Source organism: Halichoeres trimaculatus, unplaced genomic scaffold (assembly GCF_033239565.1).
Source record: "Halichoeres trimaculatus isolate MK-OKI-2021-1 unplaced genomic scaffold, fHalTri1.1 fHalTri1_scaffold_5, whole genome shotgun sequence".
Classification (NCBI taxonomy): domain Eukaryota; kingdom Metazoa; phylum Chordata; class Actinopteri; order Labriformes; family Labridae; genus Halichoeres; species Halichoeres trimaculatus.
Genome location: NW_027437183.1, coordinates 21,545,986 through 21,571,169, shown reverse-complemented (window position 1 = coordinate 21,571,169; position 25,184 = coordinate 21,545,986). Strand labels below are relative to the sequence as shown.

General features: G+C 40.8%; 1 protein-coding gene across 5 annotated transcripts in view; it reads left to right on the top strand.

The window, feature by feature from the left end:
* The window catches only part of ncor2 (nuclear receptor corepressor 2), a 101,451-nt gene that overhangs the window by 24,790 nt on the left and 51,477 nt on the right, over positions 1 to 25,184 (top strand). For all 5 annotated transcript variants that reach the window (XM_074671369.1, XM_074671371.1, XM_074671368.1 and 2 more), the window contains exons 2-6: positions 4,018 to 4,213; positions 5,037 to 5,152; positions 10,864 to 11,041; positions 18,033 to 18,215; positions 24,106 to 24,219. In XM_074671369.1, coding sequence (XP_074527470.1) covers positions 4,109 to 4,213; positions 5,037 to 5,152; positions 10,864 to 11,041; positions 18,033 to 18,215; positions 24,106 to 24,219 — 696 coding nt within the window. In that variant the 5' untranslated portion in view covers positions 4,018 to 4,108. The remainder of the gene's footprint in view (positions 1 to 4,017; positions 4,214 to 5,036; positions 5,153 to 10,863; positions 11,042 to 18,032; positions 18,216 to 24,105; positions 24,220 to 25,184) is intronic.

Here is a 25,184-nt window from a genome sequence, read left to right as displayed (position 1 = left end):
ACCTTCCTCCTTAGTTGTGTCTCTTATTCTGATAATGTGGTCACAATTTTTCACATTCAAATCTTTTTTCTGTCTCTTTGTATTGGTGTGGAGAGGAACAATCTCTCAAATTGCCTATGCAGACAGGTATGAAAAAGGGGTTGATGATGTCTGCTGTTGATTAAACTTCTTTCAAGATGACAGATAGCCTCTCCCAACACAGCGCTGCATGGCTTGGCAGTATTTTGATGAAGAAATTCAACACAACACTACCTGCTGACTTGCCTGTTGGAGTTCTGGTTAGACGACAAGCAAAGTAGTTGTCTGGGTACATACTCAGCAGGAGGGAGTGAGTATTTGAGTGTTGCTCTGTTTTTTTGTTGCATTGTGTTGCAGCATTACAGTATAATACTTTAGGCACATGATAAGAAATTTTGTGCAGAATATTTTTTAACGGCGCTAATTTATATGATGTGCATGGAGCTCAAACACTTTCTGTGATCATGGGTTGTGTCTGAAATCAGTCATTTCCTACTCCCTTCACTATATAGTGAATTATTACTGTATAGTCCACTCACTCAGCAAAATTAAAACATTTCGGACACTGCTCGCTTTGTCCCCAGCCACTGAGGGTGACATCATCACTCTCCCCAAAACAAAAACGTTGCTCATGTACGGCTGGTGATTTACAGTAGGGCTGCATGATATTATCAGCACTTCGGTATCGGCTGATATTGCCTTTAAAATAAAATATCAGATGTCGGCAAACACTTGAAATTCTGCCGATATAATAAACTGATAAAATAATGGGCTGAAGCTGCGTGTGTTATTGCACATATGGTGATTTTGTTTGCACAGTTCAGATTGAAGTGTCCTATATTTGGTTACTGTTTAAAGTTAAACTTAAGCAGCAGTCTGCAAAGTACATGGAGCTGACTAAATAGGCACAATTACCATTTACCAAAGTAAACCATTTTATTCATTTTGGGTGTAACTGCTGTGCAGTTGCATTTCTCACATGTTCCCTGTAAACAAAGGTTATGTTTAATGACTGTTAGCTATGACATTGATCAAATATGCTATGATTTTGTTATGATTTTTTCAAGAAGAGCATCATCCAGCTTTCAAGTATAATTTATCTTTTGTAATTTGAATATTAAAACAAATGTCATAAATATACAGTTTCAAGTTTTCCTTATTTTGCACAACAAATGAGTAGTAGTGCCGCACGATTTGGGGAAAAGGTGCGATTTGCGATTAGGTGGACAATATTGCGATTGCGATTGTGCTTGCGATTTAATAAGAAAAGTTGTGTCATGATGAGTCTACAGACTTGCTTGGTTATCATGGAGAAAAATCGGAAAAGCATGTGCTGACATTGCGATTGTGATTGCGATAATCGTGCAGCACTAATGAATATTACATTATAAATGTGATGGGGTTATGCACCATAATACAATATGCTACTGCCAAAACAGAAGAGAGCCAATAATATCCGCAAATATCGAAAAAATATCGGTATTGGTATCGATATTGGCTAAATGAGTTGTTAAATATCAGCGTATCAGATATCAGCAAATAATTGAATATGGTGCATCGCTAATTTACAGTTACAATTTTTCTCAAATACTGCAAAATGGCATTGATTTCAGTAACTTCTATTATAATTAGTGCTGTCAGGTGATTAAAAAAATTAACCTAATCAATTACAGGATTTGTAATTGATTAATCTAATTAATCGCATTTAATCTCATATCTGCTTAAGGTCCCAAAGTAAAGATTTTGGATTATAGGACATTTAAATTACATTAAAAGACATTAGGTTTTTACAGCTTTTGAATAGGACAAACGGTTTGTAAATGCCAGGCATTTAAAAGTAGGTGCATTTTTGAGCCCCCTGTGGGTTTGGGATCCAGTTTAATCTGCGTTAATTTTATTAATGCGTTAATTTGCAGTGTAATTAATTAATCTAATTAACGCGTTAAAATGACAGCCCTGATAATAATAAAACTACTATATATGCATTTTTCAACAACAATCAAATTAAAAAAATAAGTGCATTATGTGCTATTTTCAGTAATCATTTAACTTAATACCAACTTCATATTTGCGCCACAAATCAATTTGTGTTTGAGAATTAAAAGGTCCAGTGAAGGCATCACCCACAGCTGGTGGTTCAGTGGCCGACATCTCCTGTGTTTCTCTGCTCGGAGCTGTGGAAGTCACTCGTCTAAGAGTAAAACAGAGAGCAAAGTGTTCTCTGGCATGGTTAGGCCCGACAGAAACCAGTATTAAGTGGGTCAATAAACTGTTAACATTAAACCAGGACTAGATCCTTGGGTCTTTTTTATTTAATGCCACACTACATTGGAAAATGTGAACTTACAGTTTGTCATGACCTTTCACATTCTCAGTTATCAGTGATCATGTTATCAGCCATTTCTTCTGTTTGAACTGCAATGCACAATGGTATTTATTGCTCCCATAGTGTACATGGCTGAAACACTACTTTTCAAATTGCATTGTGGGATACATTGAGTGGACTTTATAGGGTATAACCATGCTCAGTCAAAATTGGGACGGCACTACAATATATTGTATCCATAACATAGTGCACTATATAGTGGATGGGAGTGATTTCAGACACAGCCACAGTTCTTGGTCCGCCCTACGTGAATCAGCAAGTGATGCATCACTGACGTTGTGGATGGCTAGTAAAAACAAACGTCTTTCCACAGAAGAAGATAAAGAAATCTCTACCAGATGACTCATCCAACAAGACCAAAGTTATTTGCATTTTCTGATTTACTTTCATTGTGAGCAGTTATTAGTAGAGTACTTGAATCCGAAATCTAGCTGGAGATCTATGAAGTCTTTGATTTTGTGCTGAGTTGCTCAGAAAAAAAGAAACACAGAGAAGAAGTCAGCCTTAAATGTGTGTAAAATTGGACAACATTGAGTGTTAACTTTATGAAGTAATGTTACATAAGGGCCTGGATTTTGATGCATACACAAATGCGAAGCAGGGAGGAAAAGGAATTTCCCTGTGCAGATATTCAATGCAAAGCAGCAACAGATATTCTGTGGCTGGTGCAGGGAGGTTTAGAGTTGAACCTCCTAACATTTATAACCATTACGAGTTACAACCTGTGTAAGTGATAAACTGCACTACTTACGCTAGGCTTTAGAGAAATAACACATTTTATATCTTGCTACAAGTTTTGTCTTGTGCTACAGGACTATCATACTCTGTAGCAGCGGTGCTGTGGGTGAAAAATGTTAAGGCACAGCCTTGAGCACTGTTGGCATATGCAGTTGTCACACCACTTGAAGCTTTGTGTTGTGGGAGTATTTCTAGTGTCTGTCACTGAAAACTCGAGCACATTTCTTACCCTAAAGGAAGTGTCTAACAGTCATTTGCCATTTTTTGCAGGTAATTAAAGTTCACCGCGATGATTCAGTTTGAATAGAAGGACATGAAGTAGCACTTTTAATCCCCAGATACACTCCGCTGGGCTGGGCTACGGCATGTTTTTTTTTTTTTTTATCCTTAGATATCCACTCTCTGTCACTGTTGATGAAATCACTCTGCTTTACGTAACGTCATCCTGAATAAATGTAGTACCGATTCTCAAGGCCCACATCTTGATCTTTCGCTGAGTTATTTTTGTTTGCTCTAAAGCCCCAGTGGACTCAGAGTATTTTTGGTTTGTAGGCTAGCGGCTTGACTTGGCTGCTGTGTGACTGTGAGTCTTTAGTGTAAGGACAGTGGGCCATTCAGTAAGCAAAGAAGGAGCAGCTCAGCATAACAGGTGCAGGGACATTCACTCTTTGAATCAGAGTAATAGAGAGAGCAGCAGAGGTAAACACAGTTTGGATCTGGATCAGACTTTTATCTCCTCAGCAACAGTATCACAAACTGCATAATGTTGCATGCATTGTTCTCTGTTCTCTGCAAGCGCGACAGTGTGAAAAGTCATCCATGGGAGGTTTCCAAACAACACCAAATGTCTCATGACTCATTCTTTGTCTCTACAGGTTGCTGGCTAAGCGAAACAGCCGATAATGCCCGGCATCTCCTCTGGAGCCACACCCTCTTCCTGCTTGTAGAGGAAGCGGCTGTGCCAGCATGTCCTCTCACCCCCAGTCCGTGCCGCCGGGCCGGAGGACTGTGGACACCAGGCACCTGCCAAACCCCGCTAGTCTACCACTGCAGCTGCAGCGGGCACACACGGTAAGAGGCATAAGAAGGTGCTGTCTGTAGCAGCGGCATTTTTAGAGACTGTTCAGGACTAACTTAGGGTGCTTGGTGCATATTTTGTAAACATGGCATTACTGTGAACCACTGGAGAGAGCGTGACCTCAGGGGCCCCTGCTGATGTTTCAACAACAGAAACATTCCCAGGCTGCAGTGTTGTGCACACAGAACTGTTCCCTCATTAGATGTTTGAGTTGAAAGTTCATGTTTTCACTGTGGGCTCACATTAAGGCTTTCCCTGTTATTTTCACCCACCTCTCCTAATTATCAAGATTATGTTCCTCTACGTACCGAGGACAAAGCAAGCTGTCTGTGCTTCAAAGTAGAGGCCTCGAGCTGATGTACAAGTTCATCCTGTGACCTCCAGTGCTCACAGGTCTCTTTTTGTTCCTGTTTGGCGGGAGAATCCAAGGCTGCACCCGCCCCCCCAGGATCCCCACAGCTGCACCTGTAGTTAATCCTTCTCCCTCCGTCTTATCATCACACTCAGGAGGAGATGAGGGTTGACAGACTGTGTCCCACAACCTCCTGATTGGCAGACATGAGAGTTTACAGTGGCTGTATGGGCGACCCCGTTTGTGTGAGAAACTAATAGAAACAGAGGGAGAAATGAAAGCTTTAGGAAAAATAAAAGAATATCTCAGAAAAAACAAGGCAGTAAAGGGAATATTCAAGATGTTTTTCAATGTTTAATGTTGATTTCATATATTTATTCCTTATTGTTACAGCGTTCTGAAGGAGCAATAATTAAATTATGATATTATTCCACACTGACAGCTTGTTGTAATTTGTTTTCCAGGAAGTGGGACTGGTTGACTACCACTCTCATCATGCCAGGGACTACAGCTCTCACCTGGCCCAGCCCCATCGCCGCCGGCCTTCTTTGCTGTCAGAGTTTCAGCCTGGCAATGAGAGGTAGGAGCAGTTTCTCCTCTGTGCATCAACAGAACTGTTGTTGCTTAAGAGAGCCATGTGCTTTGAATAAGTGTGCATTTCATTTCCTCGTTGTTTTTTCCACTGTATGTTTAGAGTACCATTTATTTTTTTGGGGCAGTGTTATTTAATGCCCAAATACAGCACAAGGTTATATAACAGGAAAAGATGTAAACAAGTGCATGGCTGTATTACATCAGTCTGAATGCTTCTTTGCATGACTTTCACCACTTTGCTATGATTAATCTTGTTCACATCTTCTTCATTTAGGGATTCAATTGTGATAAGATGTTTTAATTTCGTGAATCTTTTTTGCATGTTCTGCTGTTATTAATCATTCAGTGTAAGAATGTTTCATTGCATTCATATGAAAATAGTTCTTTTGTCCTTTTAATGCATTTGTCCCTCTTCAGTCTCAATGAATGAAGGACAGAGCTCGCTCAGCGGAAGCGTCATGCAGGCTGCATTTTTATGCAGTATTATTCTACTAAAGCCTCCGCCTGTTAACCCTCCCTCAGTGTAATCCTTATGTAATTGGCGTCCCCGAGCCGTTCCTCTGTAATGTTGTGTTAAACGGCTCTGCGGGGCAATGAAGCTTGCAGAGTTTTGCCATCTTCAATAGACGAATAGTAAGTCAGCCAATGCACTGTGTGCATAGTACTTTCTCTCTAGAGACCCAGGTCTTGTACCTACCAAAGGTTGTTCATTATTTATGTTGCCATGCTTTTTTGAGGGCGAGTCTCGATGAGTACTTATTAATAGTTTATGTGAATGCCTTCAATTTAACATTATGCGCAGAGGATTTGAAGAATGGTCGCGAGAATGTTTTTTCTCCTCAGTTGCTTGTCATGGCAGACTTCCTGGTATATGTTCAAACATGCAGAAGTAAGAAATTAAACTTTAAAGAGGTAGATTTTACTAGAAACCAACTGCAAGATATTTGTTAGATGTACGGCATGCTATGCTCAGAGTAAGGCCTCTTTCTGAAAATCTGACGGGTAGTTTGTGTACCTTTAGCCGCCTCAGCACAATGGAGTTGCAACAGCAGACAGCAGATGGTAGAATGACTCTGTGGCAGTGTGTGGTCGTTGCATGTTGTGTCGGCGTCTTAAAGTATCAATCAGATGGGATTAGGGTCTTCAGCGTGAGGCACTGGGCTGTGTGCTGGCCCTGTGGAACTGTTAGCTTAGCGTAGCCCATGGTGTGGAAACACTGGGTCTTGGTTTGACGTAAAAACAAACAGCACAATATTTAACCTCAACCCTCCAGCTCCTGATTAGCTTCATACAATCACTGGTGCTTTGGCAGCCGCTCTTAGATTACATGGGGCCTGTTTCTGTGAGACAGATGCGTTGTTTAACTTCTACAGCGGATATAAAACAGTGATGATTTCAAAGGGGGAGACCTGCAGTTAGTGTCTTTGTGCAGACTGTGAAATATACCGCTGGTCATGCTGGCAGGCGCCTGTGGGTGGGGAGTCTTTCAGTGAAATCTGTCAGGCCTTCAGCATTCCTTTACAGAGCTTAGTGTCCAGTCTGAAGCCCTTATTCTGCGCTCTCATTCAGAGCATGAATAGATGTTTCTGGCCTTGGCAATCCTTCAGTCTACTCTCCTCTTAGATGTGTACTTGTCTTTTCATCAGTCTCAGGAACTCTGCACACCATATCTCTGTCTGTTGCAGGCACAGGGTCAGTCACAATCATACAACAATATTAGCAGCTGCATTGACTCAAAAACTCCTTTTGAGAGAGGCATTATCTCTCTCCAGTGTGATGCATCTACATATCCTTCATGTCTTCCAGTGCCATGCTGAACTGAAGACAAGGGGAAAATGTGCTGTTTAGTTAATGCTCTAAATTAACCCTAATTATAGGTCAGAAAACCACCACAGTGTAATCATTGGTGAGCCACTGTGCTTGTTTGTGTCATCCCCCTCTTTACTCCAGGCACTATCTCAGTCACTCCGCCTCTTCCCATCTGTCTGAGATCACCCAGGCTACTTGAGAAGGGGAGAGAATACATTTCATAGCAGGCGTAACAACACAGAGTAAGCACTTAACAGGGTGTCATTTCAGGCCAGAAGAAAGAGTTGAGTGCAAAAAAGCCTGCTGCAATAATAAAAACAGAGCTTAGATAAAAGCTGTTTTATTCTCTCTATTTATCTGTAAAATGTGACAAATGTAGTTAATGGATGTCAAAGTAGAGTCCTTGGGGCTTCTTTTAAGACTACAGAATGTGGATACTCGACTCCTTACATTAAGGATAATGACCATCATAGAGTTCTCCCCTTTTTTTTGAAAGTACATCATTACCTTTCAGTACTCACTAAATGTTCTCACCGTTTCTATTCTTTATGCAAGCAGTGTCTTCACAACCTGCTCTGAAGGTAATAAGGAAAGAAAGAAAAATTTAGCAATCTTGGAAAATCTGGAGAGCTTATCTCTTTTCAGTTGGTGTGAATACATCAAGGTTTTGTCACTTGGGATCAATCTCTCAGCGGTTCTCATTTACTCATAAATTTACAAACTTGTAGTTGTGCCCTTGGTATCTTTCTAAATAATAGCAAGTTTGACCACTCTCTGCCAAGGTAACTATATTCTGATGTCACCACAAACAGCCAAAATAAAGCATCAAAAGAACTGATCTAAAATGAAATAAAACTGGGAAAGCACTAAGAGTGCAGACCTCCGCCAAGCATATTGTAATTGTCACACAACTCTTTAGTCCTCCCTTACAGCAGACTGTCTGCTACAATTTGGTGTCAGTTACAGGTTTGAACGATAATTTGTTACCTCACAGTGTTAAAAATTATGATGACCCAGTACATATTTCATATTCCAGATCTTAGTATCCAGAATATTGTCAGGATCTGGATCGTACTTTTACATCTGTCAGAAATTATGGTGACCTTGTCTTGTATTGTTTTGCAAAGCATTCCGACCATTTATCGTGGAGTAATATACACATATGGTGAAATTAGCCCTATCGCACAATGATATAGAATCCTTTAGAAAAATCCTGGATCCACACGGTAATCCAGATCACCTCCAAAATTGAATCACTTCTTCCTTATCCCATTTTGAACATTTCCTGAAAATGCCTTCATTATCCTTTCGTTAGTGTTTGAGTTATGTTGTTCACAGACAGACAAACTCTTCCAAAAACATCACCTCCTTGGCAGAGGTAATGATCTCTCTTCAGTTTAACATGCACTCTGAAGCTTATCATAAATCATATTCATTCTGAGTCAAGTGTATCACTGCATCCCTTGCCTTAACTTAAAACATTCCATTTTCCATTATAGTTGCTTTACATGCTTGACGTTGTTGTGCACATGTCAGAACCACACAAACTTACTGATGGTTCAAAGCTTGCAGACCAGAGAGCCTTTGTTCCAGAAGGAGACGCTGGTCATCAAACAGTATCATTAAAGGGAAAAATATACTGTACCACCACAGCCATCAAACACAGCTGCTTTATATTGGCTCATTTATAACTGAAATATTTTGTTTTTAGAGTGGTAAGTGCTTTATAATGCTATGGGCAGCGCATGTGAAAAAACGTAAACAAAACAAAGATGTCCCTTTGAATTTGGCTTTAAAGTTTATGGCAGCATTGGTGTAGATCTCACAGTGATCAGTGAGGCTTCCTCTCATCTATCAGTCTTTCCATCTTTGCCAACATGTAACCTCTTGATCTCTATCAGTGGAGCTCAGCAGATAGATTTATCAAGATGACTTTTCATCTACTTCCAGCGTTCAGTTGGTGTTAACACCCGGGCCTCTCAGTTCTTCAGACACTCAGCGAAGAGTTTTTGCACAGCAGTAAGAACAGAAAAGTTCAGGGCTTTTTACATCGAGCTTTTTGTACTCCACCCATCATCCCTCCTCTTCTGTTTCATTCATCCCAGCTGTGGTGGAGTATTCTGGCTTCTCTCTCTGTTAACAGTCTCTGTATCGTGCACAGCTGTGGAGCTGCTCCTCTGGGGAGTTATGCAGAGATTGGCAGCAACACAAGCGCGTAGTGCTTTTATAAGAACAGGCTGCTATCTGTTCACATGATCTCTGCTTGTGCCGTAATGGGGCCAAAACCAGTAAGAACGTATTGGGGGGTGTTGTCCCAGTGCCCCTTCCTCCTCCTCCTCACCTCCACACATCTCTTTCTCTCATCCTCCAGACAAATCCTCCCCAGGGATCAGATTATTCTGCACGCTCACAAGAGGGACAGGGAGAAAGAAAGGAAGCGGGAGGGAGAGGGGGGAGAGAAGGGGGGGAGTGGGCTGGGGCTTGATGATGTGATTATGTAAGTGCCAACCCTCTATGGAGATGAGGAAGTGTGTGACTGAATGAGTGAGAAAAATGTGTTCTGGGGGAGTAGTCACACACCATCTGGGTATTCATTTTGTCCCCCTATTTTTCGAGGTGTAATTCAGGCAATCAAACAGTTAAACAGGCATCATCAGTTCGTTTCCTCTGCTCCCCACGATACCTCTTTAACATGCATATTTATTCATATTACATAAGTGACAAGATCTCTCTCCTATCTAAATCTCCAGGGACGGTTGTGATTGTTACACCACGCCACCACCACCCTGCTGCGCACAGTCTCCGTGCCTCTTTGCACACACAGGAACCACACACCAGACCGTTGTGGGTCTGGACCAGCAATTATGGTTGTGTTTCCCCGTTTCTGTTCAGAAGCCACTTCCATTTCAACACAGGCTGCAAAGTCACTGACATTCTGGCATCTGACTCTGGGGCGGGCTTTAGAAAATGATTCTCTCAGTACTAACAGAGAGCCATTTACGACAGGGCTAATAACTGAGGAGCGTGTGCGGTTAACTCCCAGAAACTGTCAATTGCTTTCACGTGCCAACTTCTTTGCCATCCAGTGTAGGAATGAATTCAGTGAATGTGATATAAATGTGCAGAATGTGTTTATACTATCAACACACACACAGTAGCTCATGACCAGATCACATTGCAGGACGGTGCCCCCTTTCCTGTCACTGTAATCATTCATATTCCTGCTCACCCAGTCTGGTTTCAGTTTAGGAGGTTACAGTCGAAGTTTTACCATATTTTAGTTTCAACTTTTAATCTATAAAAAGCGCTTGGCGTCTTGAATTTGAGTATAGATTGCCTGAAAGAACCACTCTACCATTTGCTGCTAAATTTGAAACCATTTGACGGTAACGTTACAGTGAGTCACCCTTTCCTATTTCCTTCCCTCTCTTTCTTTCTTTCCACTTTCCACTACTCAGTGACCCACTCCACGTAACCATTTTCTCGAAAACATGATCTTAAGTGATTACTTGACTGTGATTCAGTTTGAACAAAATCAAGCCAGCTGGCGTTTGTGTGTGTTTGACTTGAAAACAACAGTAAAAATTTAGGTCACTCTGATTTAAGGCTGTTAATGACATCTTGTGCTTTTCCACCAATGTGTCTCTGTGCTCAAATGGAGCCCTCTTTGGTCCAGTTTTTCACCCAAACCAGCATCTTCCTCACCTCTCCCACAGAAAACTAAATTTCAGGCCTCATCAGGTCAAAGACAATTCAATCAGGGATGTTTTTTAACAATTAACTGAACCTTCCACATCTACAGCATCTGCTGCCTGTGTCTTCTTCTTGCAGTCAAACATTTACACAGTTCTCTAATCTCCTTTTTGTTGTTTTTTTCTTCTGTTGCAGAGGACAAGAGCAGCATATCCGCTACGAGCACCTCTACCTGCCAGAGCCCAGCAGTCAATCAGACCTAGAGTATGCAGAGATCAAAAGGCCTCGTTTAGACATGGGCCCAGAGTCTCTGATGAGGCCTTCGTCCCACAGACAACAGTTGCCTATGGGAGGGGCTGAAGACATGGCTAAGGTCAGTAGTCCTTCAAAAATAAGGTGTACTACAATGGATTTATTGTGTATATAGAAGAAGATATTAAAAAGCAGTTGACAAATAACTATCGCCAGACATACTGTATGAAACACTCGGTATAGATTTATTTAAATTATGCTTATTGTGAACGTATATGATGTGATGTAAGAGGGCAGAACGTCACATTACTTGGAAATACTGTTAGGACCTGAACCATTGAAAATAATGTAAGAAGGGGGGTCAGGGGTGGGGGGTGGGTAGGAAACGTAGTGAAGGCATACCCATTACTAGAGCGGTTATCGGTATTGCATTTGAAATACAGATTTTAGCGATTATTTTAAAAGCCAAAAATGAATGCAGTCTCTAAATATTGTTTTGATGATTTTCTCAGAATTTTTTTCAAAATAGTTTCTTTAAACTAAATTAACTTTGGTTATCAGTCTTTTTCTGAAGATTGGTCTTGAAAAGGGGGGGGGGGGTCATCTTAAAATCAGGGTCATCCTATATTAGGGTCAATGCGGTATAGTAATATTTGGAATACAAATGGCAATAATAGGTTTAAACTGTGTTACTGCATGAAAACTTCTATTGTGTTCAGCAGCTAGGGAGGGGTACCTTTCACATTTGAAACAATACAGTACCAATGTCTGGTACCTGCCATTCGGTATCGGTACTCAACGGTACCAATTTTCGGTACTTTTTTAGCGTTAATGTGGTAAGAAATATCAATTTGTTTAATAATTAGATATACTTTTTTTTTCAATTTAACATGTTTATTCTTCGATATATAAAACTTGCAATGATGTTTTCGTGTCCAGCATGGAAAATCTCCTACTCTTCCACCCCCTCACAGTCACAACGATGCATTTAGGTACCTAAACTTGGTACCTTTTGGTTTTGCGTGGATCGTTTTACAGAATTCGGTACCCATCCCTATCAATACCAAGCAGTTATTATGCCTATCATAGCTCTTCTGAGTATCATAACCACACTATCAGATACTGAAATTTGATTAAAAAGAAATCAAACCAGCACTGCTCAAGATTGATTTACTCAAAGGTATACTAACTTTCCCTTTAAATGTATGATTATTACCTAATGAGAGAGAAAAGTCATAAAAGGTGGCACAATATACACAATATACAAGTCTGCTTCACTATGTATCCAACAAGCTGTGCACCTTCAAGCGCTACCTTCAAGTGAAAGCTGTGTAGGCCAGAGCTCACTGTAGATGACAAAGAGAGGGGTAAAAAATGTGTCTTCTTTGAATTTTACTGCCGTACATAGTCCCCAAGCCCTGGTATCGAAGCAAAACATTGTTGATTCAAGGAAGTATTATTAGTTGTGTGTATCAAATTGATATTTTGGGAACACATCAGTAAAAAACGGGAAAACCAATCAAGAACACAAAGGGAACAATGAAACAGGAAACCCATTCAGCCAACACAATTCAAAATTTAGCCAATGAAAACACTATTTTACTATTTTACCGCTTAATTTCTGTCAATGTTTGCAGTGTGTTCTGGAAATCATTTGTTTCACATTAATCCTGGCAGCTTCCTTCTGAGCCCGACATGTTATTATTAGACACTGCAGCAGAAGTCGTAGAATGAGATTCTGCGTTGTAGGAGCTCGAGCTCTGTGAGCGGCAGCGGGAAGACTAAGGGAGTTGTGAAACAAGCAATTAATAAATAATAGAGCTGACCTAGATTTCAAAAGACTGAGGATGGAGCTGTGTGAGCTGCACATCAAAACGACTTGCTCGCAGTGTAGAGGCACTGATGGGGAGGTGTTCCTGACATTACACAGAGTGCCTCAAACTGCCAGAGGAGGCAGACAGCCAAGGAATGGTAAATAGATACACCAATAACAGAGGGTACAGGAAAAGAAAAACATTGACTTTAAAGCTAGCAGGGAAATATTCAGGAATGCCAGTAATTCCCCTCTGAGCTCAGCGGGCTGTAAACCCATTATATAAGTCATGTCAGATGCAATCACTGCATGGAACAAGTGCACAGAGTGATAGTGGGGAGAGGAGCGAGCTGCAGCTGAAAAGGAGGCAAAGGGTGAGTGTGGAAAATGGAAAGGGAGGAGAAAGAGACAAAGACTAACAGGAAAGGAGGGAGTAGGCCAGTAGTATCAGACAAAGCTTGCACTTGTGTTATGACTCACCCGAACAATGAATCAGAGAAGGACAAAAACATTTAGTTACTGTAACAACTCGGCAGGCAGCCTGATTTGACCCTCTGTGTTTTATAATGAAAAATAAGGTATAATATCACAGTACAGTGCTCTACAATGAGTTGCTCTGTACAGGGTCGATTCACACAGGATTAGAAACAGCCATTCTTCACAACTATTTCAAATGATCAAAGCTCTCTAGGTGATATTAACTCAGTTAAAGGCTGAAGGTGGTAAATGCTCTTCAAACTAGCTAAGACTAAGACTGAGGCCACATTCAAAGTGTTGTACTAATCCAGGTAAGTCAAAGCTGATTTAAACCAGATCCACATTAGACAGTGATCCTAGTCCGACCACTGTCTGCTGTTTGTCTCAAAGGTTCACTGTAAGCTAGCCTAATGTCCTTCATGACTACAGCAGGACCACTAAGTCATATCAGCTGAGAAACTCAACATTAGCCGCTCAGATATTGACTTTTTGTACCACCTTGTACAAGTGTCGACCTGTATCATGAAGCACTATGTTTAGTCACTCGATTCACTGAACAGATTCTTGCTGTGTCATGGTACAAAGAGCAATAACAGGTGGTAAGCTTTAAACTTAGTGTTGTCTTTAAATAACTAGCTACAGCTCTGATACTATCTTGTAATAAAGCCGGCTCATCCATATTTTTACCATAAGCTGGGTACAGACATCCAATGTGGCAGAGTGTCGGTCTGACAGAGCTGTTAGCTGCCCAGCAGGAGAGCCGCTCCTTGTGGTTTGAGGTTTTGTAACTGAACTTTCACACACTATTTGACTTTCTTACTTTGCAAAAATCTGAAATTTTGACATCATTAATAAACAACATAGGTGGGTGTTGCAGTCATACATGAGCCTAATGTGGGCAGATGGAGAAATTAAGTTTGAGTTTAGTGTGCCCTGCAAGTGCACAGCACTGACACGTAAGAGAAGATAGATAAAACACTGGTCAACCATAACAGCATAACATCATAACCCCCAACTGATCAGGTTCTCGACAGAAAGTGAAAACAGCCTTCAAAACATAATGTCATGACTGATCTGTGTAAGGCATTTTCATTTCATGCCCAGAAGAAGAAACACAGAATTGTACCTATTCTATAGATTTACTGCTCTTTTTGAAATCTTTGTTCCTTCAAAGTGTGTCTGTCAAGGCAGGTACAGCAGTTTGAGAAGCTTTGTGCACCTGCTGTTGTCTCGGAGTGGGCTTGACAGGGACTGTTGTGAACCAAGATGCACACTGTAGCATGAAAACAGGATGTCTACAGCTTTATTCATCTGTTGTCTGGAATGTGAATACTCGAGAGTACGTGACTCAGTTACACTGCCTGGTGCTTACTAAACAGAACACATTTACACAGACACGCTACAACCCCCGGAGGTTATTTGAAAAAAAGAAAACCCAACAACCTGTCACATGAACAGCCGGAGACATCATGCGATGGCATGTTCTAAATGTGACCTGGGTTGTTGGGGGTGTATACGCTGTCTGCTGTGTGAAGCTAAAAGCTAAGCTATTGCTCTCTGACCTTTTCACACTATGTTGCAGATGTAGTAGCTCCTGATGTGCCGCTGTAACAATGACAAAGACAAAGGACAGACAGTGCAGGGCGCAGGAACGGAAATTTCAACACTCTGAGAGAGCAGACTATCTTTGACTTTATGGTTTTGTTGTTCCATAAAACATTTTACAATTCTTACTGTCCATGACTTTGAAGTAGAACAAAGTGCCAACAAATGGCATTACTTAAAGACAGCTGCAGCAACAAAAACATCAACGAAAGCAATCTAGCTTCTGAAAATTAAGAAATGTTTACAAATATTTTTCTTTATTTCTGCATCTCTGACATCCTTGTGAATGGGATTACCCTGCAAACCTGTTGTGTAATGCTATCCGGTTTTACATCACCATGATTCAGTCCCCTGAGAGGAATTCTGCACAGCTCAGGAAGGAAGTGTTATTTGTATGCATGAACCTTGTTTTTAGAGAAGCTACTGCCACCATATTAGTTATTCCTCTTTTCATTTAACTTGTCTCGCTTTTTCAAATATGGACTTCTTCATTTGCCGTAGCCCCTCAGCCTCCCCATAGTACTCCCCATTTTCAATCACAACAGGTCTACGGAGCAATAATACAGCCTGCCTAGTCCAGATTAGCCCACTTATATAACCTTCATTTTAGACGTTTAAAAATAACGCAGAACAAAAGCCCAAGCTGCATCACACATGCCATCATTTATGGAGGCTGTAACTCTTGATTACACACATACATACAGAGAAAAAACACTCATACACTCACTGCCTGGGAGGAAACCCCACCTTTACACAACAAGTAGACCCTCTCTTCACCTGGACATGCGCTGTTGTTTCATAAACAGGTAGCAGCAAAAAACCCTTCTCCCCTCATGAATGGATTAAATAGATTAAATTCATGCAGAAGCTTCCGGAGAGTAAACACATTGTGTATTTGGCTTTTTGAAAGCGTTCAATTTAAAGATTTATGTGGACAAGAATCAAAGACACATCGTGAAGCTGCCTCAGTAGCAACAGGTGGCCCAACAGTCTGACAGGTTTATGAATGGAAAGACTGGAATAGCTGACTGGAAGAAACAACAAGTTACATTACAGACCGTCGTCTTAAATAGGCTGATTTCTTTCTGCCAAGCAAATATCCAAATAGAATTAGGTAGATCTAAGGAAAATCAGACAAAGTTAAAATATATGGGTTTTCTATTCAGTTTAACTTGATACTGATTAATCACGTGAATAAACTATTGGAAGACAATTTTGGTTGCACCTCTAAAATGATCAGTAATACAGCTTTTCAAGGCAAAATGTTGCAGCCTCTCTTTGCTTCACTGCTTGTGCTATAAATGCACTTTTCATGTGCCAATGAAAATTACAAACATCTGTGAAAAGGAGAAATAAAAAGACTTAGGAAGAGGTCAAACTTAATGTAGTCTTTCCTTGAAGCATCAGTTCTGTGAAGAGCTGCTGTGGGGCTGAATTGAGCTTTGGATTTTTACAAGGAGCTAATTTAAATAACATTACATTTTTTGCACTGTTTTTGTTTTTCTGTTAGGATTGAACAGCCTGCACTGTAGAGTCTGAAATACTGTTTATCTGTCACTCTTTTGCAGCAACCAATTTTTTTTGGTCTGACTTGTCTGTCATCTGTGCTTGTTTACATCCTGGTAGTATGGCAGTAAAGTACTGACCTCCCCTGCTGCCCAGGCAAATGGCTGCTATCTGTGCAGTAAATGTACAAAATATGACAGCATTTTAGGGCTGCATCAGGGGTGGCCAACCAGTCAGGAAGCAAGAGCCACAAAAATTACTGTGGTACTTCAAAGAGTTGCAAGAAACAGTCTTAGAAACGCACCTCCTCTCACACATAACGAAATGACATAAATTGAAAATCAATACATTTCCAATTTTCAAGGCGAGATTTATTGTGTTTGTGTGTTTAAAACTTGTATTTGGAGCCATGTGAAAGACAAATAGAAGAGACAAAGTTCCATTGATCTATCTATCTATCTATAAGCACAAAAACGATTGAGAGGAGCGCATGTAGAGAAGAAAAACTGAAACTTAAGTATCAATTTAGTATTGATTTCATCACCCAAGTATTGATCAATACTGGTCCCAACGTTTGCAACAATATATCAGTTTTATGAGTGGATCGAAGAGCTGCACATCGAAAGGCAAAGAGCCACATGCGGCTCGCGAGCCACAGGTTGGCCACCCCTGGGCTACATTAATAGAAATATTAACACTTCTTTTTTGGAGTTGTATTTCTCTAGTTTTAAGGCTGATAGCTGGACACAGGCGACACAAGCTATTAAGATATTTGAAATTATGCTTTGGAAAGTTGTGAAAGCAATTTTTATTTTATTTTTCCCCTCATATGTCCAGATACTTAAAAAATCTTTGAATGAGTCACTGCTTTATTTTCAGTCCTCACTCATCCTTTTTCAGCGATGCAGCTGCTTTGATTACTTACATGCAGAGTTTATCAAACTTTACTTTTTTCTTCTTTATTCCGGTAGGTTGAATGAAATGCTGGTTTCTGTCTCTTTCTGTGAAACTGCAGATCTCCTAGCTGTGCCACCAGGTGTGGTAGCTGTTGTTTAAATCTGAAGAGGCTTTATAATAAAGCTTAAACTCACAGTGTGTGTACACTGACTTAGGAGAACTGCACTGAGCCTTGAGGATCAGGGGTTTGTGGATCATTTTTTTCTACTCTGTCAGTATTAAAACTGCTCAGTTGAAGAGTTGTTTGTGTGTCGTTCAACTGACAGGCACGAGCCATTTCAATTTTTCTTCTCTGTGACATTTTCACCCAGGATTTTATCTGCACACGTTGTACAGCCCTTCAAATTTCTTTCAGCAGCACAACAAACAGTTTGTTTCACATTTCAAACAAAGTCTCTCAAACAGCGCCAGCTGCCAGCGCTTAATAAGATGCACACTTAATCCTGGCGAGGGAGGCTGTGACCTCATATTCATTAGTGTGGTCTAGTGACACTGAGACTCTTCACTGGCTTTCATCACCCAGAGGACTTAGTAATTGCCGTGTGTTACCTTCCACATGATGCCACACTGTCAGGATGATGTCTTATGGAGAGGAGGGCAGGTGGTTGTCTTTCCTCTCCTCCATGTTATTATGATATAAAAAGATTACAGTTGACTTTTAATTGAGAAGGAGCCCTTAATTACCGATGAACATAATATACCAAACATTTTCTGCATCTGACTGTGTCACTTCTCCTTTTCTGGGCTTCTGTAGGAGCGTGGAAGTTCCATGGGAAAGCTGGAGCCGATCTCACCTGTGAGTCCTGTCCATATGGACCCCGACTTGGATCTGGTGCCGGCTCGCTACTCCAAGGAAGAGCTGATCCAGAACATGGACCGTGTAGACCGGGAAATCACCATGGTGGAGCAGCAGATCTGCAAGCTTCGCAAGAAACAGGTATACACACTTATTGATGGGTCATGACTCTGAGACTTGTAGACTCGTGGAGTGATTTGGCCTGCCCAACAACCACATTATGTCATACATCCTGTGCGAGAAGAAGATGTGCAACTGGGAAAAATAAGTAAAATCCAGCACGTTGTGATGTCATTCCTGTACATTTTCCCATACCTTTGCTAGCTGAGCTGATGAAAACACTGTGAGGTACTTCCAAGTTTATTTGTCATGCTTGTAGATATCGAGGTCTGTGCCAGTACTGGCAGCTTTTCGGATTTTCTTAGCAGCAGCGTTTGGCTTGTTTGAAATGATCATGTGCGGTTTTCCAGTGTGACTCTCCCTGCCAGACTTCACTTGGCATCAGAGTAATAAAGTCTTAAACAGACTTTGCCGTGTTGTAATCGCTGCATTCAACTTCGGCAACTTTTTTTGTTGCTCACTGCGCCACAATTCAGCACACTCAGTCCTCCAGGCGGCTGCATTCCCTTTTTTCTTCTCTGCTCTCTTTTGCTTTTTATTTTGGAGAAAAGTAGGTTAAAAATATATAAGGCTATAAATAACTCTTTCCCTAGGGGAGGAGGAGGATTATGGTTGAGGTTTTGTGACTGCTAAACCACTCATATCCCTGCCACACAGTCTCCCTTTTGGCTGCCTGCCATGTTTTAGAGCAACTGAATGGTCTAGATCTCTCTTTCTAACTCTCCTGCTTCATTATAATACCACTAATTCTTCTTTACTTTATTATTCAGAAAAGAAATCACCTTTGAAAAATCATTTGGTTCAGGTCTCATTTATACTGGTGGTGATACTGATAGTAGCTATTGATACTGTTGTTTAACAGTAATTTTATTTCTCCATCATTAAGGTTAAATAATGACTTGATGAAAAACATTTTGAAAATAATGGGGAGTGGAAAATTAGATCTGTTTTTTTCTGCCTCCTGTATGACTTCTCATGTGGCTAATGCTTTTCTGCTAGCATTACCGCTGCACGTGGACCAGGGCCTGCTGCTTGTAAACTGGAGCACAGATTAGATGTGCTAACAATCAGAGCTGGCCAACATTAGGGCTTGAATAACAACAGGGTTTTTGATAAGAACTTTGAGTTAAACGTACGTTTGTAGCAGGGATCCTGATATCAGATTTTGATCCAGGTCTGACCCAAATGGCTTGATTTGGTGTCGCTGATGAAAGGCCGATCTGTTCATTTCAGGTCACAACGCAGAGCAGAAGTGGCCCCATGCTATTTCTTCATGTGACTTCCAGTGTCAGCCTCAAGCGGACACTCGAGATTAAAACTCTCCACATTGTCTCACATTCTTAGACCGGAGTTTGCTGCTTGATTACACTATCTTATGATTTCTATTAGGGATGCACGATATTATCGGCACAATATCGGTATCGGCTGATAAAAGCTTAAAAACATGTTTATCTGTATCTGCAGATATGAAAATTTCTGCCGATAGGCACAGCCAATAAGGTGCTATTCAGTTAGGATTATTATTATTTTCCATCTGAAAAATAAGCTCCTTAAATAAAATGTAGCACTTCATTTATTTGCACTGCAGAGCTCTGTGTCTGTCACCAGGTTGTTACAGTAGCTCTAAAATAATCAAATTCAACTTGGTTATGTTTAAAAACGCATTTTACATTTAAAGTTCATGTGATCTAAAGGAATTATTTTTCTGTATTTCAATACTGAATGTCTTGAGTTTGAAAAAATAATACATTTCTTATTTATGGTAAAATCAAATGTTTTTTGTCTTGTTTTATGTGTGTTTCATAAACAAATAAGACCGTCACAATTAGAATAACATATAAATTCCAGTACAGGATAGACTGAGCTTTCTTTACAGTGAAAAAAACAAACTTGTGATTATCCGTATCGGTATCGGCCAAAAGGGGTTTCGATATATCGGCATATCGGGTATCAGCAAAAATCCAATATCGTGAATCCCTAATTTCTATAGGTACTCAATTTACTTGACTGCATATGTTGGCATTGATGAGCAGGTTTGACAAAGACAGAGTTATTATCTGCTTGCTATCCCAGCCAACTCCACCGGTTTCGCCTGTGTGACTGAAATTTCCTCTGCCTTTTGTTTTCATATTCTCCCCCAAATACTCAACTGATTTTCTTTGTTTACATTCTAAAGCACCTTGCCTGGCTTTTGATCAGAAAACTGAGGTTTTAAAAATATTTTAACACTAAAATGAATGAGAAAAAGCCCACACTTCAATCCGTGAACTGTTGCCTTTCATCCATTATGTCCATGTGACTGCAGGCAGAGGGACAAACGGGAAACGCTCGCTGTGGCTGAAGCAGTCAACTACGGCACGATCTCGTTCTGTTTACCAATGAAACAACAGTTTACTATTGTATGAAAACGATGTGGTCATTTTAAAAGGCATTGTTTTAACTGGCCTGGAGCCTTTCAGTTGCACATCTGGGCCAGCGGTCCAGTTACAGTGTTGAGTCCTGCTAAGCTAATGTAGCATAGCTGCCATGTCTCTTGTTAGCAACTTCAAGCAGGTGCACTACTGCTGTGACTTTTTGTTTTTGTTCGGTGCAGGTTGCACCAGAAATGATGCAGGAAGTCTGTTTTTTGTGAGTGAGAACAGAAGCACTTGATGTAGCTGCGGCCTTTGGGATTAAATAACCGTGATGTTTTAAATCACAATTAATAGTAAAACCAGGTACTTGCTGCATCCCTAGAGGTCAACCAAACAAAAAGCAGTTTACTTCTCAGCTGCAGAAAGGCTAGATATGATTCAATTTAAGTTTTAAAAGCACCAGAAGGAGGTTCTCAAATTCATTTTTTAACAAACATGTCCTAAAAGTCGTTAAAGATGAGGACTTCTACAGTTGAATGGAAAAGACAGTAGATATGAGCAAATGTTCACATCAGATAGTGGTTAGTAGTGAGTGTACCCGTAGATTTGGCATCAACAGAAGTGGAACTGTACCTGCTGCTTCTTAAAATAAAATACCCGTCGTTAAATCAAAGCTCATGACACAACTCTTGTAAGATTATACTTCTGAAATCTCTTCCGTGTATTATCTGGAGGCAAAGCTGCTTTCACTGAGTGATAAAACATGAGAGAGAGCTTTATTTGTCCCTGGGGAAATTGTTGTGCAGTAGTGTGAAACAGTAAAAAATAAGAGCTCCGTAAAGGGAGGTTTTTGAGCTGCTTTACATCTTAGACTCCTGGATGTTCCTATAGAAGCTTTGTGGGTTGAGACAAAAATACTGATAATAATGAGCTGTGGAAAGGATTTGATTTTTAGTACAACAAACTTTGCAATGGTAAAATATGAATGAAGTAGCAGTAGAAGCTAAAGTTAAAACTGAATGATTGAGGAGCTAGGCTCTGCTGCTTACCAGCATAAATCACGACCCATCTCCTCCTCCTTCCCTCGGCACACACACAGTGTTTATGTGGATATTTTCTTACATTTTGGCTCTCTTCAAGCATTAAAACATCTGGAGTAATTAAGTGTCACGGTAAAACTTTATTTAAAGAGTTCTGGCAGAGTTGGTGGAGGGGCGGGGGTAAGGGCTAAAGTTACCGTCAGCCTGTGTCCTGTCAGCCAAGCCAAGGATGGCTGGTTTATTTAGTTTTGCTCTGCGGTGGGTTTGGAAAGGGAAGGAGGGGTCTCTGTGGGAATGTCTGCGTTCCCCTCACCAGATGCTTATCCAGTTCTATCATGACGCATGATGATCCATTTCGCTCTTGGCTCATGTGGATCCTCTGGAGGCAGTCTGTCCCCTCTCTAAAGCCTCAGAGGAGGAGTTGGGGGGCTGACTTCTTAACTGTAGATCAGCTGCATGCACGCCACTCAGCAACACCTGGACTCAGCCTACAGACAGTTGGTTACAACTGAAAACATCCTGCCACAGATATCACAACTTGCTGAGAATTGCTTTGTCACAAAGTTTCTGTTTACTTGATGTTTTAAGTGTTGTGATCATTTCTGGGTTATGGGTAGAAGAAAGTGTAAAGCATCTGTTTTTGGAAAAGAGTGGAAAATCCAAGATTTGGTCATCGCTTAAAGATGAAATGTAGGGATAGACTGATTATCAACCGGGCTGATATTTGGCATTTTGGGGCATATCGGTCTCTGCCTTTTTTTTTCCGACGGCCGATATGAAACCTATTCAAAACTGTGTTGTTTTGACTCTGATGCTTCTCTGCACAGTTTCTCCCTGTCTACACTATGGAAGCCCTAGATGGTCAACATTTAAAATCAGTCATGTAAAACCAAACAGAAAATAATTCAACTGCATTACATGCCTGTTAAAAGGCAGCACAAACTCAATTGTCCAATTTTATTGCAGTTACATAGAAATTTTGGAAAACTTTATTTACTGGAGAAAACTTCAGCTATTTATTTTTTTTGAGTTTTCATTTGACTTTGTAAAACATACTGCTAAGCGTGGGAGCTGTTTAATAAACATACACTTGAAGGCATTTGAATGAAGTCAAGTGTTGGAGTTTGTATTGTTCAAAAATTTTTACGCCAATATTTTCACTTTGAGTGCAAATTAATATCGGCTTCAAATATCAGTTATCGGCCTCCTTGCCTACTAATAATCAGTATTGGCATCAGTCCCAAAAAATCGTCAGACCTTAAAGACTTTTAGAAAGCTGAATATGCTTGGTTAGTGGCTGCTGAAGTATGCTTTTCATCTTTGACTAATGACAGTCCTCATTGGCTTCTTCTATATATGAGAACTGACTAAATCCCAACAGACCCTCTGCTAAAAAATTTTTTAATCATACATATCCCAGATTAAAGTTTTTCAAAAGGCCAGAGTATTAGTTTGATGCTCACACAGGTCAGTAAACTTTAAATGAGACACACTAAGAGGATACACTACAACAGTGAAATGCCTATGTGATACAGCAGCATTTGTATGGATGTACACAGAAAAACTGTGTTTGAAATTTTGGAGTATATGTTTCAAATCGATAAAGTTTGTCTCATCCATCCTGCCCTAATCGAGAATGAAGAAAGAAGCTTCTTCTGAATACTACTGATTGTTGTCGGTAAGTGTGGGATGTGTGAGGATTAATGATCCCTGCAGGTCTATTTATGCCTTTTTAAACATCTGGATGAAGTCCTCTTTAATCCTCTTGGTTCTATTCACACTTGGCTGTTTCAGCTCTGAAAGATATCCAGCTCTCCCTGAAACACAAAAAGTGCCTGAATGAAAATGTGCAGAGACCCAAACACTGCTTTTCTCCCTAAATGGTATTCAGCTTCCTTCTGACGGTCAGCGCAGACATCTCTTCTTCTCTTTATGAACAGCTTCAGGGGAAGATGACAAAGGACAACCGACTGAGCTCTGCATGATTGAAAGGGAAACATCAGAAAAACCCAGCCATATTATCTTTTATTTCATCACAGTTTGTCTGCCTGCTCTGATTTTGAACCTGTATCTCTGTTTGTTTGCTGTTCTCTGTAAGCTGTCTGTCCTAACATTCACAGTTTTTGTTTTCAAGCTCATAACAGTCATTGCTGACTTATTAGTAAGTCAGAGGACCTCTGCTGTTTTCCTGTAATTGTCTGATGTTTATTCCCCACATTCTCCTCTTTTTCTCTCTATTTTCATCCTCTCGTTGGATGTTCCAGCCTCACAGCAGGCTTTGGCTTTGTTTACAGCCTGTTGTAGTAACTCTTTGATTAACTAGGCCCTGGGGAGTTAATAGCTATTACAGCTAATAGGACAGTTAGTCTGGTCCCTGCTGGAGAGCCAGGGGAGGGACAGTCTCTAACACGCTCTCTCTAACCTCCCGACAGGAACTGGTTAGCCACAGGTTTCACTGGAAAAGGAGGACCTTTTTGATTCAGTTCCCTCATCTTTGCTTGTCTCTGTGTGTTACAGCAACAGCTGGAGGAGGAGGCAGCGAAGCCTCATGAGCCGGAGCGTCCCATCTCACCACCACCCAGCGAGGCCAAGCACCGCAGCCTGGTGCAGATCATCTACGACGAGAACAGGGTCAGTAAAACACACACACGCCACACGCTTGTTCTGTGGGCCGCCACTGACCTTAAATTACCTCCATTTGAATGTGGTTTCACTTGATCACGTATGCAACTTTATTCATTACCACGAGTGAATGCCAGGGTGTAAGAGTGAGCTGGGTGCTGTTTCTCTGTGGTTTGGTTTAGTTTCACTGATTCAAAAAAAATAAACGAAATCAGGCCAGGTTGTTACATTCATGTTGTGTGTTTTGTGGGGGTTGCTGCTTCTTTTGAATTTGTGATTGGGCAGCGAGTGCTGGACACCGTGCTGTCAAAGTAAACTAGATCCTGGTTTATTTAGTACTTTCCTGCATCCATTTCATCTTGTTTTTTATCATATATTACACAGCCAGAATTTGGATTACTCTTGTACTTTGGATCATACTGAGCTCCCGGAGAATGAGGGGTGCCTTTGGGGCACATATTCCTGGAAATCTCTTTTTCATTTACCTTGCTGGATGTAATCCTGAAAAGCCCTTGTCAACAAAGTCAGAGGGAGCCACAAAATATTCATGTTGTACCTGAGCCTCCCACTCTTTACTGACAGGGGAGGAGGGACTGTCACCCAACAGAAAAGGCTACTAAAGGTCAACATAGCAGGCATGATGAATCTCACGTGTACACTCACTCAAACATGCGCAGAGGCTGAAACTAATCTTTTATGAGCATTGGAAAAGAGTCAACTTTAAGTTTGAATTATTAAAAGATAAATCTTGAGACTGGGATACCGTATAAAGATATATAGAGGTGTGAAGTTAGTGTCTGTCACAGACATAATCATGAACAGCTTTGCTCTGTGCAGCAGATTAACCGAGTGATTCTCAGTGCTCTCAGTCCCCCTAGTGGGGAAATGCGGGAGTGTCTCACTGAAATTGGCATTCAAAGCAGAGAGCTCCTCTCTCACTGTATCACAGCCCAGATTCAGCCTCTTTGAACAAA